The sequence below is a fragment of the Ursus maritimus genome, unplaced genomic scaffold, assembly GCF_017311325.1.
Source record: "Ursus maritimus isolate PB19 unplaced genomic scaffold, ASM1731132v1 scaffold_13, whole genome shotgun sequence".
Lineage (NCBI taxonomy): Eukaryota > Metazoa > Chordata > Mammalia > Carnivora > Ursidae > Ursus > Ursus maritimus.
Genome location: NW_024423675.1, coordinates 36098576 through 36125568, shown reverse-complemented (window position 1 = coordinate 36125568; position 26993 = coordinate 36098576). Strand labels below are relative to the sequence as shown.

Sequence of the window (26993 nt, the reverse complement as noted above, 5' to 3'; positions counted from 1 at the left end):
ATTGTATATTTTGATAACATTTCCAAGCAATATTGTATATCCAGATTTTAACATATATAAGTACTTTTTCTTCACATGAAAAATCCTTTTAAAAATTTATTTATCTGACTTGACTAAAAGACTAATAAGAATTATTATACATTTGTAGCAGAGCCCTTTCTTTATTTTTTTCACAAGCTGGATAAATCATTTGATGCCACTTGGTTACTAAGCAATTGCTTAGAAAATGTTCTTTTGTTCCAGTCAACTAACTCCTTTAATTAAATAGTAACATTTTGTAGGTACTGTGTATCAATGTCAGAGCAATCTGCTACCTACATGGTTCAGAGCTCAAGGTGGTACATCTTACATTTTGAGGACTTAATTCCATCATCTGAAAACAAATTCAACAAATTAATAAACAAATATACAAAGTTTTACTATTGCCATCTCCAAATGATGGCTCTCACACTGAAGGTGTAGTCTACATTTTCTTGTATGGAATAGATAGAATTTAAGTGGTTATGTTTTTTCTTATAGTAGCATGGGCAACCTTTTTTTTTTTTCAAGGTGTTATTGAGCCAGCCATTCATTCTCTAATGATATTATTGAACTTAATTCAACTGGGAAATACTGAGACTGTAATGATGAGACATTTTATGAGCACATTACAGATTTTATTGGAGAGCAGAGATAAAAGAAAAGTTAAACCAGTCATGGTCTCAAAGTTCCCCAATCTCTGCTAGTAGCTTTTTGGTGTATTTCTTACTGGTGGTGATGGTTGGTGGTTTTCATTTTTTTTACCCTAGGGATATACTTTTTAAAATGTAAACTCTAATAGACTTAAATATTTAAATACCCCTGACAGGTATTATATAAACTTAACAACAGGAGTTCTTGAAGTTGTGTGAAATTGTATGGAACAGATAAGGCATAATTTGCATCTCTGTTTTCCTATTGTTGAATATTTTGGTTGTTTACTTTTTTGCTCTTCTAAACAAAGTTTGAATTTTCCTCTTATGCTAAATTCCCAGAAGTGGGATTAATTTACTTTTTAAACACATCTTTATTCCATGATAGTAAATCGGTAGATTATTTTCCAAAAACATTATCAGTTCACTTGCCCGTAAGCAAGCTGTATCGTCAGATGCCATCTAGCTATGCCTCATTAACCATGGTCAAGCCTGTGTGAATACATGATCACCTGTTCAGGGTTTGCAACCTCTTCTTCAAAATTCTGCACCACTGCCCTTTGAGAAATGGAAACGTTAAGTGATATAATTTTAGGTAAGCATAAGCCATGGATTGCTGAGGGGAAGTTATGTATGTATTTATTTATTTATTTATTTATTTATTTATTTAAAAGATTTTATTTATTCATTCGACAGAGAGAGACAGCCATCAAGAGAGGGAACACAAGCAGGGGGAGTGGGAGAGGAAGAAGCAGGCTCCCAGCGGAAGAGCCTGATGTGGGGCTCCATCCCAGAATGCCAGGATCACGCCCTAAGCCGAAGACAGACGCTTAAGGACTGACCCACCCAGGCGCCCCGAGGGGAAGTTATTTTTAACATTGTTGTGGTGTTTCTCCAGTGGATGCTATTGGTGTTTTGGACTGGAGAATTCTAATTTTTGTGGGGCTGTCCTGGGCATTTCATAATCTTAAGTAATCTTTTCTCAGCCCACTCAAAGCCATTAGCACTCTTCAATCATTTGAACAACTGCCTTTAAGGAAGAGCCACTGGGAGGGAATGAAGAAACTCTTATCTAGCTTTACATAATTATCCGTGATAAAAAATACATAGAATAGGAGCGCCTGCAGTCCTTGGGTGACAGACTCTTGGTTTCAGCTCAGGACCGACTCTTGGTTTTAGCTCAGGTCGTGATCTCCAGGTCATGGGGCTTCACACTTGGTGCGAAGTCGGCTTGAGTTTCTTTCTCCCTCTGCCCCTCCCCACCATGGTCTCTCTCTCCCTCCCCCTAAAATAAATAAATAAATCTTTTAAAAAATACATAGTATAAACAAACATATATGTCACTAAATGAGAGCTTTGCTATTCAATCAAATTTTTTTTCTCATTTTAAGTATTTCTACATACTTAACAGAAATCATGTATATTTATTTCATGGTTCTCAGAAGTTTTTTTGTATGTGAAATATTGTGAGTGTGGGCAATGGGTGCACACTCTTTCCTTAGTCTACCGAAGGTATACACTGACATCTAATTTTCAGAGAGATGATAATAGATGACAATAGTTCCTCTTGATTGATACTTAGTCTAGGTGCTGGCATGGGAACCTCAGGTTTAACAACATCCAAACTGTATGATGTCTTAGTATTAACTTTTTTTGACTAGGTCAAGCTTAGGAGCCATCTGAATGATATAACTTGGAAAAAGTATCCATCAATTGGATTGTTGGATTTAAAAAGGGACTTTAATATATTAAATTTTAAGATTATTTTCTATCAATGCACAAATGATAAACTTAATTAAAATAGTAATTTTTCTGAAAGATAATTTACTAATTACATCATTGATATGAGCAAAAAATATGAGATACTAGCCAGAAGATTGAATGGAGAGGTGTTTGGCTCCTTTAGGAATTTATTAGGACTGGAAATCTGAATGAAGTATTAGAGAAGTCAGAGGGAAAATCATGAAAGAATATTACTCTTCTCATAAATATATCTGCATTACAGTTCATAAAGTGTGGGTTCTGAAGAAACCTTGTTACATGAATCTGAAAATTGTCAGATGTGTGCTTTGTGTTTCAACATCCAAGGAAAAATTAAACAAATTATGTCATCATACATATGATATTAAATGCCCAAAGAAGATACTTCTAATTATCCATACCTTGCTTTCCATTTCTTATAGGAAGAAAGGTCATCTTCTTATTTATCAGTGTTAACTATTTCAAGTTTCTTGAAGCACTTAAGTACCATTAAATTACGCTGTTATCATTTTGGGGTATAATTTGAAATGATTTAAAATTATGATAGGGTAGCTGATAAATAAATGCTTGAATTACTTGGTGCACTGATGTCATTCTTCCTACTCACAGTCTCTACTGTCTTTCCCCCTTTACTTCAGCATTTTAATAGGTGATGAGGAAGAAAATTAAACATGAAGGATGAACTAGTGAATTTTCTTTTTTAACTGGAACTGGATCAGAATTTTGAAGAGGGGGAATGATAAAGAAATAGAATAACATTGATTTTGAAGTGATCCATTCATTTAAGAAGATTAATCTTAGTAAATAAAATATCTATCTCTGAGGCAAACAGTCTAAAATTGATTTTTACAGGAATTTAGATATGGTAAGGGAACATTCACTCCTATTGCCATTTGAAGTAATAATGTTCATCTTTATTTTTATTTCTTTAAAAACATAAATAACGAAAAAAGACTGTAAATTGTTTGCTCTCTATAATTCCCACTGCTCAGAACCTAACTATGAAACTTTCCTAGGAGAAGTATTTCAGCTCATGGCCTTCTAAACAACTGGAGAAAAGATAGAGCTGAGATATGTCCCAGGAAGAAGGATGAGATCATAGTACGTGTCTGTGGTGGACTGATAAATGGCCCCAAGAGCACAAATCCTCATCCTTGGAACCCATGACTGTTGCTTTATCCAGAAAAATGGCCTTTGAGGATGTGATTAAGTTAGGGGTCTTGATATAGGGAGAGCTTGGGTTGTCAGTGTGGACCCTAAGTGCAATCACAGGTGGCCTTAAGTAGGAGGTCGAGGGAGATGTGACAACTGGGAGAAGAAGAGAAGGCAGTGTGAACAATGAGATTGGAGTGATGTGGCCACAAGCCAAGGAATGAATACCCACAGCCAGCACATGTTGGAAAAGGGAAGAAACTCATTCTTTCCGAGTCACTTGGAGGAAGTATGGGCTGGTGCCACCTTGATTTCAGCCCAGCAATGCTGATTTTGAATATCTGACCTCCAGGACCGTGAGAGAATAAATGTCTGTTGTTTTAAGCCATCCAGGTAGTGGTCATTTGTTACAGTGGCCGTAAGGGACAAGTGCAGTGCCATTGTGTGCTTTTATGGTGAGAGTGCTAATCTTGAGAAACTTTTAGTCAAGGCTTCTTTGATAAGTAAATAAAACAGTTTGGAAGGTGATAGGGCTGAGAGGTATTTGATTTATTTATTTGGAAAGATGAATGTAGAAGTGCCATTTGCCCTGATGTTTACTTCATTAACTGACTTTTTTCCTGGCCTTGTGGCTTCTAGTTCTGATTTTGCATTTTATGAATTAACCGAATGTTAATAAGTGACACATATGTTTGTAAAATAGTGTTGTAATAGAAATAATTGGATGAGAATATAGTTTCATAATGACTTATTTTGATTTCAAGGTACTTTTTGAAATTATCTGAAATAAAATAAATAAAACAATTTGAATGTACAATTACAATTGTATAATAGGTTTAGATCTAGAATAATGAGTGTAAGTCATTAATTGAAAGTTAATTGGTAGCATCAGCAAAGTTTATCCTGTATTTCAGCTTCAGCTGATACCTACTGTACAACTGGGATTTATTCGCACCACACCTCTGGGTCTGATAGTGTATTAAGTTATGAAGAATATTAATATTGCTGCAGAACAATTACTTGTTCATTTGCTAGCTGATTAAAATTCATGCATAATTTATTGAAATGAATAGAGATTTTATAAATAAGCCTCCTTGTTCTCAAGGGCCTAAAAACAAAATACATATGCTAATACGAGGCTACTCTTTACTTCCAACATAAAAAGTTTAATATGTAGTAGTATATTAGTCTCCTTAATGCTAGATTTCACTTCTAGTCATGCTGTTAATCAAGGTGTATGCTTCTAAGTCTCTCTGAACATTGTCACAGTTCCAAATTTGAGGTACTGTTTTGATGACTGGACTACCCCTTTGTTAGTTTGACCATAGCAAGGGAGATATAAAACTGATCAGGGTGAATATTACCCTTCTTCAGGCTAAGCACCTGATCATATCAAAGTCATTTCTTCATGTACACAAAACACTAGTAATGAATATTAATTTTTGGTTTTAACATTTATATGCTCTCTGGAAAAACAAAGCAAAATAACAGCCAATATGGGGCTTGTTGACACATTTAGAAATGTGAAGTCTTTAACAATTCTTGAAATAATGCCAGGTTTACCAACGAAGTAATTGTAATGTCAAGAAGTTAAATAACACGTTCACATTTACCCAGCTATTCGTGTGTGCATTTCGTGAACCTAGAATCTCTTGACTTCAAATTTCATTTTCTTTTACATGTCAATTCCATAAAGATAGAAATAAAGAAGAAATATTATGCTTTACTTTTTTCACTTGTTTCTAATAATATGTGGTGGTGTCGCTTTTTCCCTCTCGTTTCTCTCCCTTCCGCTCTCCTCTTCCTCCTCTGTTTGCTTCTTATTTTCCACAGCAATGGTGTGCAGAGTTTTGGTGGATGACATTTATCATTCAAAATACAGTTACTAGTTCAGGTTTCAGAATACTCATAAATTTATAGATTAACCAAGGTTTGTTATTCATAATTTGACAAATCACTCCATCATGTTAAATATGAGACCTCTTCAGACGGTTGTGCCTCTGTGATATACGTGAGGCATTGCGGCTTTGGGTTAGAACCCTAGTAAGCTGTGGATTTAGCTTCATTTACAGCTTAAATTAGTCAGTATATGAGCCATCTGGAACGAAAACAAACATTGCACATATGAGGCAGCTCCGTTTATTTGCAAAGTACAGACTGCTTCTTAAAATATGTGTAACATTGAGATAGTCTGGGAAGATATTTGCATTTCTTCTATTATGCTCATTTCTCTATTCAGTTTCATTTTAGTTCAAGGTTTAGAAAGTTTATCAACTTTCTCTTTCTGTCTAAGACTTTTGTAAACTTGAAATACAAAAGTCATTAGTTTAATTGGTAAAATTTCATTATATGAAATGTCTAGCTTTGTCTTTCTTTAGCAGATTAATGAAAATACTGAACTATTTTGGTTTCATTTAAACTTTTTATTTTGTGAGTAACTTCTCAATTGAAGTCAGTTGTGAAAATTGAAATAGTTCACCCTCTACACAATTTTGACTCTATATCGTTCAAACAATTTTTAAACCATGAAAAACAGATATTGTGAAGTTTGTAAATCAGGTGTTAAGAACTACTTTTCCATAGCAATAGAAATAATTCTACATGTAAATTTCATATAATACATACATTATCTTATACAATCTTGGTTTTATTTTCACTTTAAACATGCACATCCTGAGGCACAAGCTCCTGTGATTCTGCTAAGGAGTTTGAAAGCCATTATCGTAATGAGCTATGGTTACTGATGGGATGAACTTAGTATGCCTCAAATAGTTTTGGGTAGAAAAAAAGAAAATTGGTGTTACTCAGTAGACATTTCCACCCATGTTGTTATTTTTTCAATTTTAATTTTTATTTGAGCATATTTGAAGCACAATGTACGTTAGTTTCAGGTGTACAAAGTAGTGATTCCACAAGTCTATAGGACACCTTATGCTATGTTCACCCCAGGTGTCGCTCTGCTCACCATACAATGCTATTACAGTATCATTGTATCTATTTTCTACATAACTCTCATTTTAAAATAATGAATTTGTTGATTTATTGTTACTATGTCTCCGTTGCCATAGTATGTGAATAACCAATGTATAGAACAGACTAGCAATTAGTAGTTCTCAGTAAATATTTGTCAAAAGAGTTGTAGAGGAACATTATTGAAAATGACTTTAGTATGCATAGAGATCTATCTGGAGATACTTTAGTTTGCGTAGAGATCTAACATTATGATAATAACATTATAGTAATGTTTGCCGAAGTTTCTTTCAACTTATTCCTTATGTTAGGGATGTTTGTAACTCAGGGGTTCATAAAATGGGAACTATACTTTTTTATACTCTTAAGGTTTAAAAGCAAATCGTGGGCTACAGCTGAAAACCCTTGCTTCATTTAAACCTGTACCAGAAGGTAAAACCTGCCTATGAGGGTTGTTTTTGTTGTTTTTGTTTGTTTTTTTGCATTGTGTATTATTCTAAGCATGTGTTGCCATTAAAATAGAAAATCCAGTTTGAAAGATACTGGCTGTCTTTTCATAACTTCCTTCTATCTGCATCTTCTCCAGTCCACCCCTACTGAGGGGAAGGAGGAAGCGATTGTAGTTGCATTTAATAGCTTTTCTTCTTCAGGGCACCTGGCTGGCTCAGTTGGTGGAGCGTGCAACTCTTGATCTTAGGGTTGTGAGTTTGAGCCCCACATTGGGTTTAGAGATTTCTTAAAAATAAAATCTTAAAAAAATAACTTCCCTTCGTATAATTTGCTTTAACTCTTAAAACACACACACACACACACACACACACACACACACGCCTTTTTTAAAAATAATTGACTCTATTTCTTAGATTTTAGGTTTATATGAAAATTTAACAGAAAATACAGAAAGTTACCATATGTTTCTTACCTTGCCAACCGTTGCCCCTATTTTTTTTGTTTCAGGTTTTTATTTAAATTCTAGTTAGTTAACATATGGTGTAATCTTGGTTTCAGGAGTAGAATTTAGTGATTCATCACTTACATATAACACCTAGCGCTCATCACAAGTGCCCTCCTTAATGCCCATCACGCACTAGCCCATCCCCCGCCTCCTTCCCCTCCAGCAATCCTCAGTTTGTTCTCTATAGTTGAGTGTCTTATGGTTTGCATCCCTCTCTTTTCCCCCCCTTCCCATCTGTTTTGTTTTTTTAAATTCTACATATGAGTGCACAAACCTTTAAAATAATATTTGGGCAGTTACCATTTTGTTAAGATTAACACTTTCTCTTAAAAAGTCTTTTGGCTTCCCTGAGAAGTGTTGTTCAAGAGATTCAAAGAAGAATCTGATCAGAATGTACTGATTAGAGCATCTTCATGACATAGGATTCCCTGTGGACCGAGCTAGAGCAGTGGAGTCTTTTATAAAGTCTAGTATCAAATTCAGCCGTATCACTGTTTTAAATGAAGAAAAAAGGGGGGGGCGCTAATTCATCTTTCATCGTTTCTATACAAACATTCCAATAATGTTTGCCAAAGTTTCTTTCAAGCAAATATCTAAGCTGTCCAAAATTAAATTGTAGTGTACCTTTGACATTTGAGTTTAATGTTTGATTCATTGCCTTATCACATGCTACTACCAAAGGCTAGTGATATGTAGTGACTTGTGATTTTGCCTCGGTGTAAATTTCACTTTCTTACATTCTGTGGTAGGTGTGTAGAAACAAGTCAGCACTTGGCTTCAGCTTCTAAGTTCAGCTTTGCTGTTCCTTCCTCTTTATCTCATCTGCAGGAACTCTGCAGAAATGAAGAACAAAGCAAAACCAAAACCACTGCTGTGCCATATTTCATGAATGAAATAAGGAGTTATAACAGTATTCGTTAATTTGGAGATTTGTAGAGGTTAGGACCTGAAGAATGTCTAAGATGAACTGTACTGTGTTAGTAGCTAATCAGAGCTATCCATCATTAAAGATTTTCCCTTTATTTCCCTTGGTTACTGTGCCTGCACAAGTTTATCTCCTGGAGAGGCGTGTTTTTAATAAAAGAAAACTTGTGGTAAAAAGGGTCCTATCCCATCGGTGTAAGTATTTGCTCTTTAAAAGTACAGTTACCAGATGACTCATGTTCTGGTTTCCCTAAGTATTTGTTATGTACTCCTAAGTAAATTATTCATTAAGCCTTTCAGCTTTGAGAGACATTAATCTATCTATGTATTTTAGTCTTTTGGATTTTTAACTAATTAGATTGCACCTTCATCTCTCCTAGAGCCACCAAGACCCATTGCTCCTCCCCAGCTGCTTGGCGTTGGGCCTACGTATTTGCTGATTCAGCTAAATGCCAACTCCATCATTGGCGATGGTCCCATTATTCTGAAAGAAGTGGAGTACCGGATGACCTCAGGATCCTGGACAGAAACACATGCAGTCAATGCTCCAACTTATAAATTATGGCATTTGGACCCAGATACTGAATATGAGATCCGAGTTCTGCTTACAAGACCTGGTGAAGGTGGAACGGGGCTCCCAGGACCTCCACTAATTACCAGAACCAAATGTGCAGGTAAGACTGAATAGCGGGCCACTCTGCCTCGTGACGGGATCAAGCATTAGACATATAATATACATGCACTATGAAGTGTTCTAATTATTTTGCACATGATGTAGTCACACTAAGAGTTCCATTGAATTCGGTAAATTGTAGCTTTGTGTCGTAATTGGACTGACTTAAGAGCAGTGTGTTTCTGTTATTATTCAGTATTACAATGAATTCATAATCTTTTCTTGTGCGGCAATTTTGCTCAGCTTGCCTGTATTCAGTCCGAAATCTCTGACAGATGCTGGTGAAGGTACTCCTACCATTGAGAGAGAAGACTTTGGCAATTCCAGCAAATGCTGAGTAACTTTCGGCTACGTGGAGATTGTCTCGCTTGGTAATTTTGTTATGGGCAGTGCAGATAATATAGATTCAAACATTCCTCTGAACCAGGCCATGGTGAGATGACTCTTCTACTCAGAAAACCTGTTGTTGAGGATTAACCCAGCAGCTGGACACCTAGCTGTACACTATCCGGAGGCTTGTTAATTGACCCCCTGCCCCGTGCCTGAAACAAAGTGATGAAAATAATAGCATATGGACGAAACACAAAGAAAGGATGAAAAGTGAAATAAAAAGTAATATATAAGTATATATCCTAGTTCCTAATTATACCATGTTATTATAATGGGAGAAATTGTTAGCTATTTATTAAAAGCCACCGAAAAGTTTAATTGTCTCAGTTATGAGAGTGAATTTTTTAGTGTATTGTTTATTATTGAAAGTAGTTTAATTTTTAGTTTAGTTGAAAGAGCCATTTTTTTAACCATCAAGCATTATGTTGAAACACCTGCAGAGTTAGTGCATGGATCTGTGGCTCCTGAACAATTAATGATTTAGGTTCTGAAAATTGAAAACTAAGACTGTAGGGATCTATGAAAATGCAAATGTCTATACAATGTCTTTTGTTTCTTGAACGTGTGTTTGGCGTTTATCATATTTTTATTTTTACAATATTCCGGGGCTACTCACCAAGAGAACTGATCTAAAATCAAAGCAAACTCCATGAAATTACCTGATATACCGCCATCTTTAAATATTGTAAATTCCAGCTCATTTAATATACTATATTTGCATATACATTTTTACATATTGAACGATGCTCACTAACAGGGAGTGTAACTGCTCAGTTGTTAGATTTAGAGAACAGAAAGTTTACTAATTTGCTGTTTGGTATTGTACGTTGATTCTGTGGTTGGTGGGCAGCTTGACCTAGAAGACATTGGTTAAGTCTCCATGGCTCAGCCTAAGTCACACAATTTGCTGTTTAAATTTTCTGTGCAGCTTAGTCTTTTCATTCTAGGTATGTGACAGATTATTCTGATTGTAGTAGGTGACTTTTCTGAGGGAGGGGCAAGTGGACTCCACAACCTCAGCTAGTCAGAGAAATAATTTGAAGAGGAGACATTGTGGAAATTGAGAAATAGCTCACACTGTCTTCCAAAATTAAATATCCCGTGTTAACATAAAATGATGAACAATGGAGTTCATTTTACTGAGGATATTGCCTACACATGTTTTCTAATAAAACTCCTTTTCTTCTACATTTAATCTTTATAAGGTATATGCAATTAAAATAATGAACGGTAATTTACTATTCCAGTGGTCTTCTTTTTGACTTCTCCCCCCCCCCCAAGTTTTTTTTTTTCTTTCTTTCTTTTTTTCTTAGTTCCAGCAAGTTAACATACAGTGCAATATTAGTTTCAGGTGTAGAATTTAGTAATTCATCACTTAAATACAGCACCCAGTGCTCATTGCAAGTGTCCTCCTTCATCCCCATCATTATTTCACCCGTCCTCCCACCCACCTCCCTCTGGTAACCCTCATTTGTTCTCTATAGTTGAGAGTCTGTCTCTTCGTTTGCCTCTCTTTTTTCTTCCCGCCATGTTCATTTGTTTTGTTTCTTAAATTCCACATATGAGTGAAATCATATGGTATTTGTCTTTCTCTGACTTATTTTGCTTAGGAAAATACTCTCTAACTCCATCCATGTCATTGCAAATAGCAAGATTTCGTTCTTTTTTACTGCTGAGTAATATTCCATTGTATATACCACATCTTCTTTATCCATTCATCAGTCGATGGACATTTGGGCTCTTTCCATAATTTGGCTCTTGCTGATAACTTCTTTTTGACTTCTGTGCCCAGATTTCTTTCTTTTAAATATCTCATCTGTTTTCTTATTTTTTAAAGGGTTTCATCAAAGAAGACCATTACAATTTAGCTCTACCACACAATATATTGTTTATATGTGATTTTTGTTTAACCAGAAATTACTTGAAATTGGTCATTGGCGTGCAAGCCAATGGAGACTGCAGTATATGAGATTGTGTTTTAAAGCTAGTTATGCTGTATTAAGTGGATGAAAACAGCATGTTAATGAGCATTGATTCATCCCTATTGAATGCTTATGTTGAGAATGCATATTGACTGCAATAAGTAAAAATATGACTATAGAGTTCTTTGAGGTATTTTATTTTGAGAATAACCTCTATGTGGGAGGGGATAGAGTAAAAATAACTTACACTCATAGTTGCTTTCAAATTTATAAATGTCTTGACATTTTGGAATTATAGTGCTCTTTTTTTCTAATTCTTTATTTGAGAAACATTTAATTTGTGGGCTTTGTGGCATAAAACGGTGTCAGGCTCACTGACACTTATAGTTTTACTTCCGACTGTAGAAAGTTTGTTTTTAAAACTATCTTTCACATGTGTTGAGTCTTTGTTACATATGTTTATTCATTTATAAGTGTCCTCAGAAGATGTGTTTGGTGCATATTTTTATGGTTAAGAGAAGTGCCTAGATTTTCAAGTACATTGTGGATTTGAGTGAAACTGGTTACTGTTTTGTTAGGAATGTCTGCTGGCATGTATTGCATGGTGCACTGGGTGTTATACGCAAGTAATGAATCATGGAACTTTACATCAAACACTAGGGATGTACTGTATGGTGACTAACATAATAAAAAATATTATTATATAAAAAAAGGAATGTCTACTAATCTTGCTCTATTATTAGAAAAAGAGGGAAAGCTTATGGAAATATATATTGTATTAATTTTTAAACAATGTCTGAAAAGCAGAATTAGATATAATTGATAAATATTGTACGTCTAAATACAGGGTCGGTATTGATGGTGAAAGTATGATGTCCGTCTCCTTCCCTTCTTCAAGATCCATACTCCTTTCTCCAAACTTAAGATCTATCAGCCTTAACCAGCACCTCCACTGGCCTCAGCCTGGTATTCTGTAACACAAAATAGAACACAACTTAGGCTCACTGTGCTAGTAGCTGTTATTTAGTAATGATTTCAGAGGCCTAAAACTTTTTCACAAGCTGGGGAAATGATTCCTTTGAAACCCCAAAAGTAACCTTTGGAAAAGTTCCCATTTCATTCTCTTAATTTGTGCAAGCTCTGAATACTGGTTCTATCTACATTCCATTTTAATTGAGGCTAGGAGAATGCCATACTGTAGTTGTAGTGTTATATCATATGGTTGAATAAATGCTGATTATTTTGACATAGCTATTTTAATACACCCTGCATGTTGACAATCAGGAAGCCTTAAAAATAAGTGTAAGAACTTCTCAGCTATGTCTTTGTGTCTGATACAAATTTCACATGAATTTCTTGTAAAATCACAAAGGACTGAGGATTATTTTCTGCCTCTTAGAAATTCTTATTTTGTTTTGGTGTATCACAGAGGAACATTGTCTGACTACTGAGTACCAATCAGAGAGTGAATTCGTTACTCTTTACTATGTTAAATATCCTCTTTTAATGTATTTAAGCCTTGAAATTTTATTTCTGGCACTAGTAAATTTTATTTTCTTTGCAGAAATCTGTCAATAAATAATTTTACAGTAAGTTAATCGAATGGTTTTATTTGTAGGGATTAATGAGTAAATTTTATATTTTAAAATGGAAATGTAGATTTTCATAGTGAAGTATTGGTTATTTTTGCTTTATAATCAGCATATAAAGTGTCTATCGTGATACTTTATCTTCACACCTATGAGGTAGATATATTACTTTCCCAATTTTATAGCTGGTGAATCCAAGACTCACTCAAAACAAAATGAAACAATGACTTATCTAATGTCAGACAACTGGGCAACTGGGACTCAAAACACATTTTCTAGTGCTTGAAAAGCCTGAATTCTTTTCCCTTTCTCCTACTATGGGTGATTCCCCCCCCCACCTTTTCAGAAGAATAATGCATGCCTAAATGAAAGTATAACAGGTAAAATCTGGGAGGGATGCATATTTTTACAAAATAGTATCTGTATGGCTCACTTATTCCCTGAGAAACATAGTTTAATGCTTGGCACTTCACTTTTATTTAAAGTACAATTGATTAGCGTGCTTAACACTCAAATATATGCTGTGTTTTAAATGTTTTAAACATTGTTTTATTTTATCCTTTTCTGAAAATGTCCTGCCTAATTGCCAAAGCTATTTTTTGTTTGTTTGTTTTTTGGTTTTTTTTGTTGTTGTTTTCTTTCTAAAGTACATTTAAATCATTTGGTGAGTGCATTACCTGCTTCCGGGTCTCTCAAGGTTGAAGAGGTGGTAATTACAGCCTCTGGTGGCTGTGGCCTCCTACGCTTGCCTCACGCTTCCCTGTGCACCTGAGGGGTATGATTATTGCACTGTTAGCTTGCAGCCTGACCCATGCTATTGTTCATATAATGCCTCTTCAGGCATTTTATGAATTTTAAAAAAAGGTAGAAATGTGAAGTTGTTTTAAATGGGAAGTAATTCAAAAACTCCATTGAACAATCCAAGAAAGTATGCTTGTTTTTTCTCTGTGTCAATTTCCTCTGGGTATACCATCTGGTGTAGAAGCTAAGAAAATACAGTTTCTTTTTCTCTTATTAAATGGAAATAAAATATACGATCATCAGAAATTGTCTTCATTGCATGCTTTAGCAATTGCATGTTAAAATTGCTCTTTTAAATTGCCTCCTGCTTCTGGGTAACCCATTGTGGGACTGTTTTATGATTAACTGACATTTTAGCAGCATCATAGGGAAGGTCAAGAGTTCAGGGTGTCCAGAGCGTAATATATTTACACAGTTGGGAAAACTACTCTTTACTTTTACATTGAAGTTCAATGCTCTTGGCAAGTTTTAGTGAAACATGTAGATCTATGAAGCATTGACAATGAGAGTGTGTTATTTTAAAGGTAAACATTTACCAAAAATGCATTTTTTTCTCTTAGAAATCCACAGTGGAAAACAAAACAATACAAACAAATCAATACTCAGGCATATTCAGGAAACCACAAGGTGAGGAATTAAATTTTGGCCTTTTGGCTACAGCTTCATCAGCAAAATGGAGCCGTATATTGATTTTTGCTGTGGTCTAAGATAGTTATCAATCACAAAGACTAGTTATCATTGAAACTCAGCCTTGAGGTTAAAACAAACAACTCTTAAAAGAATTTGTACAGTTTAGCAGCGTAAGAATGATATACTATTTGATTTAAATTGAAGGTTTGTAATTAATGCTTATTTTAATTTTTTAAAAGTGTACTAATTTCTTATATATGATATTTATACAGCTTCTTTGTTTTCGAACAAGAATTTCAAAGGGCAATGCTATTAATGTTGAAGTAAAAAAAAAAACCTAAAGATAAAAAGCCATAAGAAAAGTAATGGAAAATGATTCTTCCATTTTCTTAGCAACTTTCGAATATGTAGTACAATATTATTTACTATAGTCACCAACCTGTACATTACATACTCATGATTTATTTATTTCATAACTATAAGTTTGTACTTGCTGATCCCCTTCATCCATTTTGCCCACCCTCTTACCCACCTCCCCTCTGACAACCTTCAGTCTGTTTTCTGTATTTATGAGTTTTGCTTTGTTCATTTGATTTGATTTTTAGATTCCACATATAAGTGAAATTGTATGGTATTTGTTTTCTCTGTCTGACTTATTTCACTTAGCATAATACCCTCAAGTTCTGTCTTTGTTGTGAAAGGCAAAATTTCATTCTTTTTTGGCTGAGTAGTGTGTGTGTGTGTGTGTGTGTGTGTGTGTGTGTGTATACACACAATTTCTTTATCCATTTATCCATCAGTAGACACTTGGGTTGTTTCCATATCCTGGCTACTGTAAATAATAGTAGTGAACATTAGGGTGCCCATGTATTTTTGAATTAGTGGGTTTTATTTTCTTTGGATAAATATGCAGAAGTGGAATTGCTGGATCATATAGCAGTTCTATTTTAACTTTTTGAGGAACTTCTGTACTGTTTCCCCATAGTGGCTGCACCAATTTACATTCTCACCAACAGACACAAGTGTTCCCTTTTCTCCATATCTTCACCAACACTTGTTATATCTTGCCTAAAATCCTTTTTTAGATTTCTTTCTTTTTAGCGCATAATAATTTGATTTTGCTTTTCAGATTTTGTAGAGGGTATTTCAGTTGGAAAGACATTTATTTATTCAGAAAAACTTTTATTGGCTTCTTTCTTTTTTAATAGCACTGGGTTAAGTACTAGGTCTTCAAAGTTATACCAACAATGTCTTGCATTTAAGCCCCTTGTAGTCTCGAGGGACAGACCTATAAACACAGAGTGAAATGCAGAGTGATAGGAATTTAGGAGAAGAAGCTGTTCTTTTTCAAGGGAGTGTTTAAGAGAAGCTGTCACCAAGAAAGGATGGCTTTAAAGCATAAAAGATGGATCTTAAAAATTGACTTTGCATTTTTAAGGCAGAAAAATATCAGAAAATAGAGTTAAAAACAGAGGAAACCTATGTTTAACCCAGTCGTAAATATTGTTGATGTGTTTTGGGTTCTGAAAATAAGGTAGCGCTTCGGGTAACTCTGGGCTGTGTTAGAACCGAGCCTGCAGGTGGCATGTGGCCAGGTCTAAGATAATCCAGACTGCTCTCCTGTTGTTTTTAAGAAGCAGACTAACATTCTTAGATTCGCTTTCAGGAAGATTATTTCATTTCTGTGGAAGATGAGTTAGAGCGACGGAAAGACTGGAGGCAGAGAGACCACGAAAACATGCTTATAGTAATAATAATAAAAAATAACCCTGGCTATCATTTTCTCTACAGACTGTCTCTCTCATCTTAGATCAGAAAGAGGATATCTATAAATTCCTGGATAATATTGTCATTCTTAATAATCAAGAAAGTTCCTTTTATTAAAGGGAGTTTAAAGACATTTTATAGGTGATTTAACTTTATTGTTTGACTCATTTTTCTTTTTCAGATAAGTTCGTTGTCCAATGTTATTAATATGCATGCAATTTCCATGACATAACACATTATTTTAGAGGAGAAAATTATGAAAGATTACAGAGAAATTCAAGAGCTACTGTGTAGTTGATGGAGTATTCATTTATTTCATAAATTTTATTGAGGGTCAAAGTTGTATACATTGCAGCACTTAAGACTGCAGAAGTTACAGCATTCATAAGACAGGATTCCTGCTCTTAAGGAACTGACAATCTAGTGTTAGAACCACAATAATAAGAAGAATGTAATAAGTGGTATAATAGAAATACAAAGTACTTTGGAAATCCAGGGTTGAGGGGGATAATTTCCGATTGGAAAATACTTTTTTCTAAGCAATATGTTTGAAAACAGTATCAACCTTTCTTTTCTGAACAGAGCTGAATTAACACTTGTGATGAATGAACCTGTAACATTATCCCTAATTCCTTAACTGTGGAATAATGCATAAAACAGTGTACAGCCAATAGTCACCATATGGGTGATTTGCCTTCTCTCTTTCCTTTCTATCAACACATAGGAAAGTATATGCACAGATGGAGGTATTAGATGGAAAATATAAGTCACACCCTGATTTAAATCATCAAAGTAATTTGTTTGGTTGCTTTGAATTATCTGTGGCCCATGGATTATAGAAATGTTATTGTAAATTTCCATGGGGCATATATATTCAAAATTTCCATAGAGAGACGGAGGGAGAGAAAGAGAGAGAGATTTAGAATATAGTCATTTTTGTGAACTCTTCCAATGGTCTATAATGCTAGGAACTCCCAGCATAAGGGTCATGAAAGTTGAACAAATAGGAAATCATCTTTCCTACTACCTCTTTTGTTTTTCACCTCGTGCATGGGATGTACAGTTAACCATACATACAGTTCATGGCACATTTCCTTATAGGGTAAATGATTAGTAGCTGTATAATTAACTAAATAGAGTTGTGTTGCTTTCTGCTTAAAATTGTCTTCTTCTGACTTACTTTGTTGCTAGAAAGCATTTGGTAACCAGTGAAAATGACACTTTTTATTTATCCATAGTACTTTACCACATGCCGGGTCTGTTAACGGTATCATTAAGTACTCTTTTTATTGGCTTCATTTGTTTTTATTGAATTTTTCATACTACAATAAAGCTGACAGGTGGAAATGATTTAAATAACAGCATCAATCCCATTCAATGCCCTGGATTTCCCCTCCAACCCTAGGTCTTTTATTTGATATCGGGGAGTAGAAATAAAAATAAAATGATATATTAATAATGACTTAAATGATAATAACACAAGAGTGTCTGGAGAAGAATATGACCTAGATAGAATTAAAAAGCTATGGATCCAGATAAACACTAAGGGGTATGTTAATTATGAAGATGGGTTCCAGAGCTCAGCCTGTAAGCTTCAGACCTCTCTTAGATGGTCACACTGAGGCACAGACTTGTCCTTGATATTATTCCTTTTTACACAGAGAACCTACCTCCACTTCTAATTATCACTCCCTGTTTCCTTCCTTATTTGAATTATAATTTATTTTCTTTGCTTTGGAATAAGGAAGAAAACTCTTAAATCAGGTTCTGGCCTAAAAAAACCAACCAACCAACCAAACATGCAGTCACATTTTCTTGGGCAGGGTTGGTGAGGAGGGGTCTGGCCTTCATGATTATTTTGGAACTCACTTATCCAGACTCATCTAGTTATAATTAGTGTTTTTGGAGATCATTAGTCACTTTGTACAGTTTCTTGAATAGAAAAAAAAATGACTTTATAAAGATGTATCTCGTTATTTTCATCATTTAACTTGACTCTTAACTAAATCTGAAGATGGGGTCATCATAGAATCTCACTTCCTGGTCTTCACTATCTTCCTACAAGATATGGCCTTATTATAGCCAATAATTGCTGTAGTGACACTCTTCTGTGCTCTGTTCTCTCTGCCAGTCTGTATATAAACTGCAGAGGCAAAAAAGCATATTCATAGGAAAGAGATAATGAGTGAATTCTAATCTCCAGTGTTGTAAGTTATATTACACTTTGTGAACCCAATAAAAAATGAACTTCAAAGGGCAGAAATTCATGACTTTCATGTCACCCTAAGCAAGATCTGTGCAAATTCAGCTGTCATTACGTATGGTATGGCCCAGAAATCATTGAGTGATGTCCATTTTAATTGTCTTAGCCAAATCATATGGGTAAAGTTTGAGTTTAAATAACTCATGTGTCATTCTCTAACTTGTTGCTGTTTCCCACCTCCACATAGTCCTTCACAATAAAGAATAATAATCATTCTTGGGGCGCCTGGGTGGCACAGCGCTTAAGCGCCTGCCTTCGGCTCAGGGCGTGATCCCGGCATTCCGGGATCGAGCCCCACATCAGGCTCCTCCGCTATGAGCCTGCTTCTTCCTCTCCCACTCCCCCTGCTTGTGTTCCCTCTCTCGCTGGCTGTCTCTATCTCTGTCAAATAAATAAATAAAATCTTAAAAAAAAAAAAAAAAGAATAATAATCATTCAGGAAAAAAGTTTATTTTTACCTGTTACCTTATTTCTAAGTAGGTACTGTATTCAGTCATGTTATATCCCCCCCCTCAAAATTTACACACATCATACATTTTGTACTATTGTTGTATGTGCGTCTGTAATAATTTATTATCAAAACACTATATATAGTAGGCTCCCCTTTTAACAGTAATTAATTTCTGTACCAATTATTAGGTATTCCTTTAAGTCTAGAGCACCTAATGTACTTGCTCAATACTCAGGGTAACATTTATTGAAAATCATAATATTTGGGTTTTCTAGAAGTTTTTCTTCTCTACGGTAGACCTTACAGGTGAATAAAGGAATGGCTATCTGGTATTGAAATATAAATGGCAGTAGTCTTCGAAAAGTTTTAATTAGATACTTCATAGATTTTTTATTCATTTATTTTTTAAATATTTATTTATTTGAGAGAGGGCAGGGGAGAGAGCATCTGAAGCAGACTCCATGCTGAATGCAGAGGCCAACATGGGGCTCAGTTCCACAACCCTGAGATCATGACCTCTGCTGGAAACAAGAGTCAGATGCTCAAGTGACTGAGCCACCCAGGGGCCCCTAGATACTTCATTGACTTTTAACTCCTTTTTTTCCATTCAGTATATTTAACAATATAGAGAATTTAAGAAAATGTTTTAAAGTTTAATTTCTCCAGTACTAAACAATATTATCTTAAGCTTTCATTCATCTCATCACCTTTCTATAATGGCATTTTAAAGCACAGTGCTGTTGGGAAAAAGCGAATGTAACTGAAAAACAAATTGATGTATTGATGAATTTGTGAACGTGGACAAGTGTATTGGAACTTGTTGTGTAATTTAAGGACTGCAAAATGAAGATGACAATAGCTCTTCTCTCGCCAGGGAGGTGAACCCTTTGTATGCCATCATGAAGCACAGCACTGCTGCAGGGTATGAAGGTTTGTCCTTTTCAATCAATGCAGTCTCTCTATATCAGATTATTAACACAGACTCTCTGATGGGTTGGACCAGTGGTTTTGTTTTCCTTGATGATTTAGTCAGTGAATTTTGAACCCCTACCAGACACTATAGGAGAACTAGACATAAACGAGTGAAGAGAAGACAACATTTCTCATTTATTTCATTTTTAACAGGTAACTTGATCATACATAGATAGACCACTACTAACAAGTGACAGGATGTGGAAGCCACTCATCATTCTCTTCAGTTGCACGTCACTGGGTTGTTTATTTTTCCCCTATGATGCCACCTCACATTAAATCCATCAGAATACAGAACTCTGCTTGTTTTTGGAAGCAACTGGGAGCAAAGGTTTTCTCTGATTTTCCTAACAGCTGGCTCAGATAATCCTTTAACTTCTGTCTCCTCTTTACTTCTGGCTTACTCTCCACTGGGGGAAAAACTCATTTTTGAGGCTAAGTTCCATTAGTGATGAACGAGTTACTTTTGGAAAAGATCGGCTCATTAAATTAAATTAATAGTTAGTTTTTAAGCTTAATTGAACTAATTTAGGTTTTCTTTTAAAATTTCTCAATTTTAGCACTTTGAACTCTACCTTAAAAATTACACTTCTGAGGAATACTAAAAAGCAGAATCATTGTTCCACAGTTCTCTTTCTCTTCTCGGGTGAATTCTGCAGCATATTCCTGTGTGTGTGTTATGAATGTGTCTGCTCTCAGACTCAGCAAATATATATATGTGTGTGTGTGATTTGAATGTGTCTGCTCTCTAAAACAACCAGCTCCACTCTCCTTAGGGGGAAAAAAGGTGCTGGGGGTGCACTAACTATCCATAAGCTTTTTTTTTTTTTTTTAGAGGTCCCTTCCTGCAAGTCCCGTATTTTGTAAAGACTTCATTAGAATTCAAACACCCAAATTGTTTTTATAAATTATATATAACAAAGTATTTCACAACATTTTGCAAATAGAATTTTTTCAAAGACCACTTCTAATGCCACAGTGTTGATACAACTGTTGTCATCTTTGTCAGTGCAGTATTATTTTTCTCTATGCCTATGTTTTTGTTCTTTAAGTCGTAAGTGTAGGACATATACAGTTTTAGATTCTGCTTATTTTACTTGCCATCGTATTAATTCATTTCTTGTCATTCTATAGGACCTTCTAACCATCATTTTTAGTGATTGCGTAATATTCTATTGGGTGGTTGTAGGAGAGTGTATTTAACCACTCTTTTATTACTGAGGTTTTGGACTCCAGTGTTCGGCTGTTGTACATGCTGCAGGAAGAATTTTGGACATATCTTTCTTCTATATGGCTGAAAAATCTTTGACACATATTGCTTAGTTACTCTGTAAGTGTTACGTCAGTGCACTTTACTGGTAGCTGCAAGGGCATACATGCAGCCATGAAGTTTTGTGTAAGAAAGTACTTGAGAATTAATCAAGTCCAATTTCCGCATTTATTACCGTTCTGCATACTTGGATACAGTAGTGAAGTTATTTGCTCAATATCGGAAAGCTGTTTGATAAGAAAACCAAGACTATCATTCCTATTGCACTTTCTTGCTTTCTTTTACATGACTGTCTCCTATGTCCCAAACACTGCCTTAAGTGTCGGGTATTCTAAGACAAAGACTCTGATCTGTAACCTCTCAAAGTCTAAGGAATCATGGTCATAATAGTTCACATGTAGTGAGTACTTACCAGGTGTCAGGCACTGTTATAAACTCTTGGATGGAAATCCAGGCTGCCTGAGTGAATTTCTATGTAGAGCTGCCTGGAGAGGTTAGAAGATGGGCATGTAGGTACATAATTAGAATAAGTGGTATAGTAGAGGTGCTTTTAGGCTCTCTGGGAGCACAAAAGAGCCTTGGAGTATGAGTAGAATTTCATCAGGCAAAAGACTGGGAGAATTAGCAGTCATGAGTTAAGGTTTGTGAGTCAGTAAAATCTAGATTGAAAGCTGGCTTTAATAGTTACTATTGGGAAAGTAACTTAAATCTCTTTAATGTTTCATACTGTCATCTATAAAGTAATGATCAATAATTGAACCTTCCCAGTTTGATATTTGTCAGATAATCAGTGATATGCTAAAGCAGAGAATTGACTGTTAAAGTTTTAGGACTTTCGCCAGCCAGTTGTTAAATTATTATTAAAAATCAAATTATACAAACTTAAAATTATGCCAATTATATTTTGAACAAAAGTAATGTGTAATCAAAAGTTTCTACTTATTTTAATATATTGCACATTATCTATGTTCTTCCAGCTATTTATGTCTATTTTATGTGTATGTTGGAGATAATATATGATGATACGCTAATGCTTATCTCCTCTAATTCTGTCTTGGAAAGCTTAAAACTGTAGCCAGAGTGTTACAGCATGGATATTGGCAAATGCAACAAATCAGAGCTTTCCCTCACCACCTCCTCTATTTTTTGGAGAGTCAAAAACATGCCAAAATGTTAAATATTTTTGCATACCACCAGAAATAAGGCATGGAAAATGCTTACTTAGCACATAAGAAGCGCACAATAAATATTAGCCATTACTACATTACTACACAATAAATATTAGCCATTTCATTAAAAATAGCTTTTCTCTGATATTTCAAAAATTACAATTTGCAGGAAATCTAAAAGAATTATATGATAAATACCCATACCTTTTGCTATATTTAATATATCACATATCAATCCATCTATCCAGTTTTTATTTGTCCATCTTTCCATCTTAATTTTTTTAACTAATACATTAAAATATTTTGTTATAGGGAATGATTTTTAAAAGAATAATTAATTTGAATTTTTTAAAATTAAAATGTTTAGAATAATTAGGGGTATTTTAGAAATATTTCTCTAGTGGGGCACCTGGGTGACATAGTCGGTTAAGTGACTGCATCTTGATTTCAGGTCAGTTCATGATCTCAGAGTCCTGGGATCGAGCCTCATGTCAGGCTCCACGCTTAGCAGGAAGTCTGTTTCAGGATTCTCTGTCCCTTTGCCCCTCCTCTCTCTCTATCTCTCAAATAAATAAATAAATTTAAAAAAAAAGAAATATTTCTCTATTGGTGGTTTAGGAAAAGGATTGAAAGGAGATTTCAGGGAGATTAGAAGGCTGTTACCTCAGTCTAAGGAAAAATTGATCAGTGCCTGAACTGAAGCAGTGGAGATAAGAATTCCAATGAGGAGGCAAAGTTGAAAGAGATTTGAGACTGCAATCAGTCAAATTTTGTGACACATTGGAAGTGAGTTGTGGCTTGGAAAATAAGGTATAGTGTGACAGGTCTTAAGTTAAAACCTTGGGGAAAATGTTAGAAGAAAAGTCACACCATGTTTAGTTTTTGCAGTGAGATACTGGGTAGGCAGTTATGTTCATGGGTCTACAGGTAAGTAGAGAGCAGGGTATATGGATTTGGGTGTCATCACACTTTCATTCATGGTGTCGGGAGTCATGGGTATGCTTTTCTTGAATTGGAAATTCAAGTATGTCTTCTTATTCAACCACATGAAAAAATTATAAAAATACTCTTTTTTGGGAGGGATTATACTATTTTATACTATCTACATTAGTATCTTATTGCATGAACCGTCCAGATTAATCAACTGTTAATGTTTTTGCAAAAAAACAACTTTAAAAATATACAGCATTTTTATATTTACAAATACATTAAGCTTGTTCAGTATATGTTTTATAAAGACTAGTTTATCTAATTGTGACATTCTTAGATGCAATTCAAGTGTTCCCCATAATGGGCAGCTCAGAGCATTATGCCAAGGGTAGAATCAAAATGTGGTTTAGTGTTGGTTTTTACCAGGCGATTCTGGGCAAACTTGCAAATAGGCTGATGTCTGTTGAGTTCACTTCTTTTTTTTTTTTTCCTAAGATTTTATTTATTTATTTGACAGATATATATATATAGAGAGAGAGAGAGAGCGTGCGCACACAGCAGAGGGAAAGGGGAGAATCAGACTCCCAGCTGAGCAGGGAGCCCAATGTGGGACTCGATCCCAGGACTCTGGAATCATGACCTGAGCTGAAGGCAGATGCTTAACCGACTGAGCCACCCAGGCACCCTGTTGAATTCACTTCTCTCTTCTTTCCTGTATTGCTCTCTGAGCTCTCATAGTGCCTCACCTCAAAGATTCATGGTGCTCTTCTGCAGCATGTGAGCCTTTCAGGGACCCCCACACCATGACAAGAGATGGTCACGTGTACAAGGGATTAACAGCAGTGCTGGTATGCTCATTCTTTGCAGTGCTGGTACGGGACAAACCATGTTGCGCGGATATCTTACTAGAACTTTGAGTTATAACAACTTATTTTTTCCAGTGTTGTATCAAATTCTACACTTGAGTTTGAAAATGAGCTAAAAATAATTAGTCTGGTTGTTTAAACCTTTAAATCAGAAGCCTCTGTAGGACAAGCTTAAGTTTCTAGACTTTCCAAGGATTTTTCACCAGAGGTGGGGAATCAATCACCTGTTTCAGCGAAGAGCAGAAAATAAGTGTTTCTACTCTGTCAGATTTTAGGGGAATGTCTCTGTAAACTATAAAGTAGGTCAGCGAGGTTGAGACTGTATTAGAAAACAGCAGTACAAATACTGTTTTAAGGAGATGACTCCACAATTGCCTATTATTAAAACAAAAATGGGGACTCTTTAGTGATTCATTCCGTAAATGATTCGCGAGTCTTTGAATATAATGCTAATTATATGGGCTAGTTAAGTTGGATTTCTGCTTTTTAAGCTGACCACTTTTTCTTTCAGTTATAATATTTTTATAATTATAATTTTGTAATCGGTAAGCCTTTTTTAAAGCCATGTTTAGTCTAATCAGTTACTTAGTTGTGTGCAATTTTAGTAAAAAGACTCTCACAATATATTCTAAAATTGGTTGATCAAGTCCTTTATTATATTTTAACAAGATAAGTGAGTATTGCCTCTAGTAGGAAATTGGCTATGAGAGAAAGTGTCGGATTTGGAAATCTGCTAAGCTCCTGGAAATACGTTTTGACAGAAATATGCATACATATATTTGTAATAATAAAGTTAAAATTGGATAATAATACTGTTATCTTCCGTTTAAAATCAAGAATTAATCTGATGAAGAAATTCTTTTAGAGTTAGAAGTATTCTTTCAAAAAGTAAAAGGGTATTATTACAGCCCTTTAATATGCCAGTCATAAAATTCTGAAAAACAGAGAAATAAATATGTTCCTATGTTAGCAGAACAGTGAAACAGAGCTACTGCAATATTACAGATAGTGCATGATATTTTAATTTTCCTGGGCCAATAAAGCATTTATTATATAGTGGTTTTTAGCAAGGAATAGTGCATATGTCTTCAGTTAAAAAAAATAGTTTCAGCTTGGACAGGTGGTATTTAAGGAGTTTGGAGTGAGAAATGGTTTGGCAGTATAACAAGGCACATTACAAGTGCCTACCTTGAAAGGAAAGAAAAAGAGACATTTTCCATTACTACCTACTGTTAAGGTGCCCGAATTATCCCCTAAACAACCTCATGCTTGTGGCAGTCATCATGCACTGTCATTTTTTGTACTAATATGAAAGTGCAATTCAGTCTTTTTGACAAATACTGCATCACTTTTGGCTTGGCAAATTTTTGTCACTCAAACCCAGCTGATGTGTAAGTAGGTTGTGACATGCTGGCTGAAATGACTTTGGATTAACTGTATTGAGGAAAGTAAAATTTTACTTAAGGTGTTATTTTTCTGTTCCCCTCTCCTTCTCTCCTGACCCCACTCTACCCTCACTCTTGCCTTGAGTTTAGATTCAATCTTCTTCCTTGTTCTTTTATAAGCTATGTCATTATACCAAGGAAATGTTTTACAGTGAGACCGAAAGAAGCTTTTCTTAGAAATATATAGTTTGATCCTTTGTTTTATTATTTTTCTTAATTACGTGTTTACATATGTGTCCATGCACACCAGTGAACAATATAGGCATTCACAAAGTTTTTGCTTTCTTTTGAGGGCTCTTTTTCTAAAAAGGCCTAATATACAGTTTCTATAACCCTAGCCTCTTTATTTTATTTGTATTTTTTTAAAGATTTTATTTATTTATTAGACAGAGGACAGCGAGAGACAACACAAGCAGGGGGAGTGGGAGGGGGAGAAGCAGGCTTCCCGCTGAGCAGGGAGCCCCATGCAGGGCTTGATCCCAAGGATCCTGGGACCATGACATGAGCAGAGGCACCCAGGCGCCCCAACCCTAGCCTCTTTAAAGTCATTCCTAATCTGTCAGTTGGTGTGAAATATGAATATTTTGCCATTTTGCTTTTATAATTTTATAGTTACAGGTTTGGGTCTCCTAAAATGTCCTTTGCAGTCCTGGATGGTATGGATGTAATTGTTTTGTTTCTTCTTTAATTGTTACATCTGTATCTTCTCATGAAGGGAAGGTTTATTACATCGAAATAAACTTCTCTGGAAAGCTTTATTACATTATGTCTTTAAAAGATGACACATGGATTCTCAGGGCTAACTCCCAAACTGGCAGTCCTGAGAAAAAGGTCATTTCTCGGGGAGCTGAATACGGCACATAAGATCTGTTTGTGTTTTAAACAAAGTCATCGAATTAGAATACACTTGTCTTTAGAAAATGCCCACTAAAATGAAGTTTTCCTAATTTCCCAAATAAGGTGGTCAGGAATTACCTATGTCTTCAGTCTTTTTATCATTTTCTCCCAGTAGAGTAGGCTATGCTGAGCAAGAGCATAGAAATAATTATAGATATTCATATCCATGTGGGTAGATATAAATTAAATATGGACAGAGATACAAAGATGTGGATGTTCTCCCACTGGCTTCTTTGAGGCCTGCAGGGCTGTTCCCACCTTTCCCCCATGCTCAACGCTGCTACAGGCGGTACTCCATAGCAGCCTTTGTCAACTTTATAGCAGTCATGGCATGGAGTTTTTAATTTCTTTTAAACTTTGTGTTATTTTAATTATGATATCTGAACTAATACTTCCAGAAATCCATGTGTCATTTAAAAAGTTTGTTCACACTCTAATTTAAATAATGTTGAGTAATAAAACAGAAGAAACCTTTTCAATCACCTGAAAATAATCATTCAATAGATTTCAGCATTTTGTCACTGC

At 35.2% G+C, this 26993-nt stretch overlaps 1 protein-coding gene across 2 annotated transcripts in view; it reads left to right on the top strand.

The window, feature by feature from the left end:
- The window catches only part of PTPRK (protein tyrosine phosphatase receptor type K), a 540066-nt gene that overhangs the window by 312508 nt on the left and 200565 nt on the right, over positions 1 to 26993 (top strand). For both annotated transcript variants that reach the window (XM_040627788.1, XM_008691238.2), the window contains exon 7: positions 8814 to 9107. In XM_040627788.1, the coding sequence (XP_040483722.1) occupies positions 8814 to 9107 (294 nt within the window). The remainder of the gene's footprint in view (positions 1 to 8813; positions 9108 to 26993) is intronic.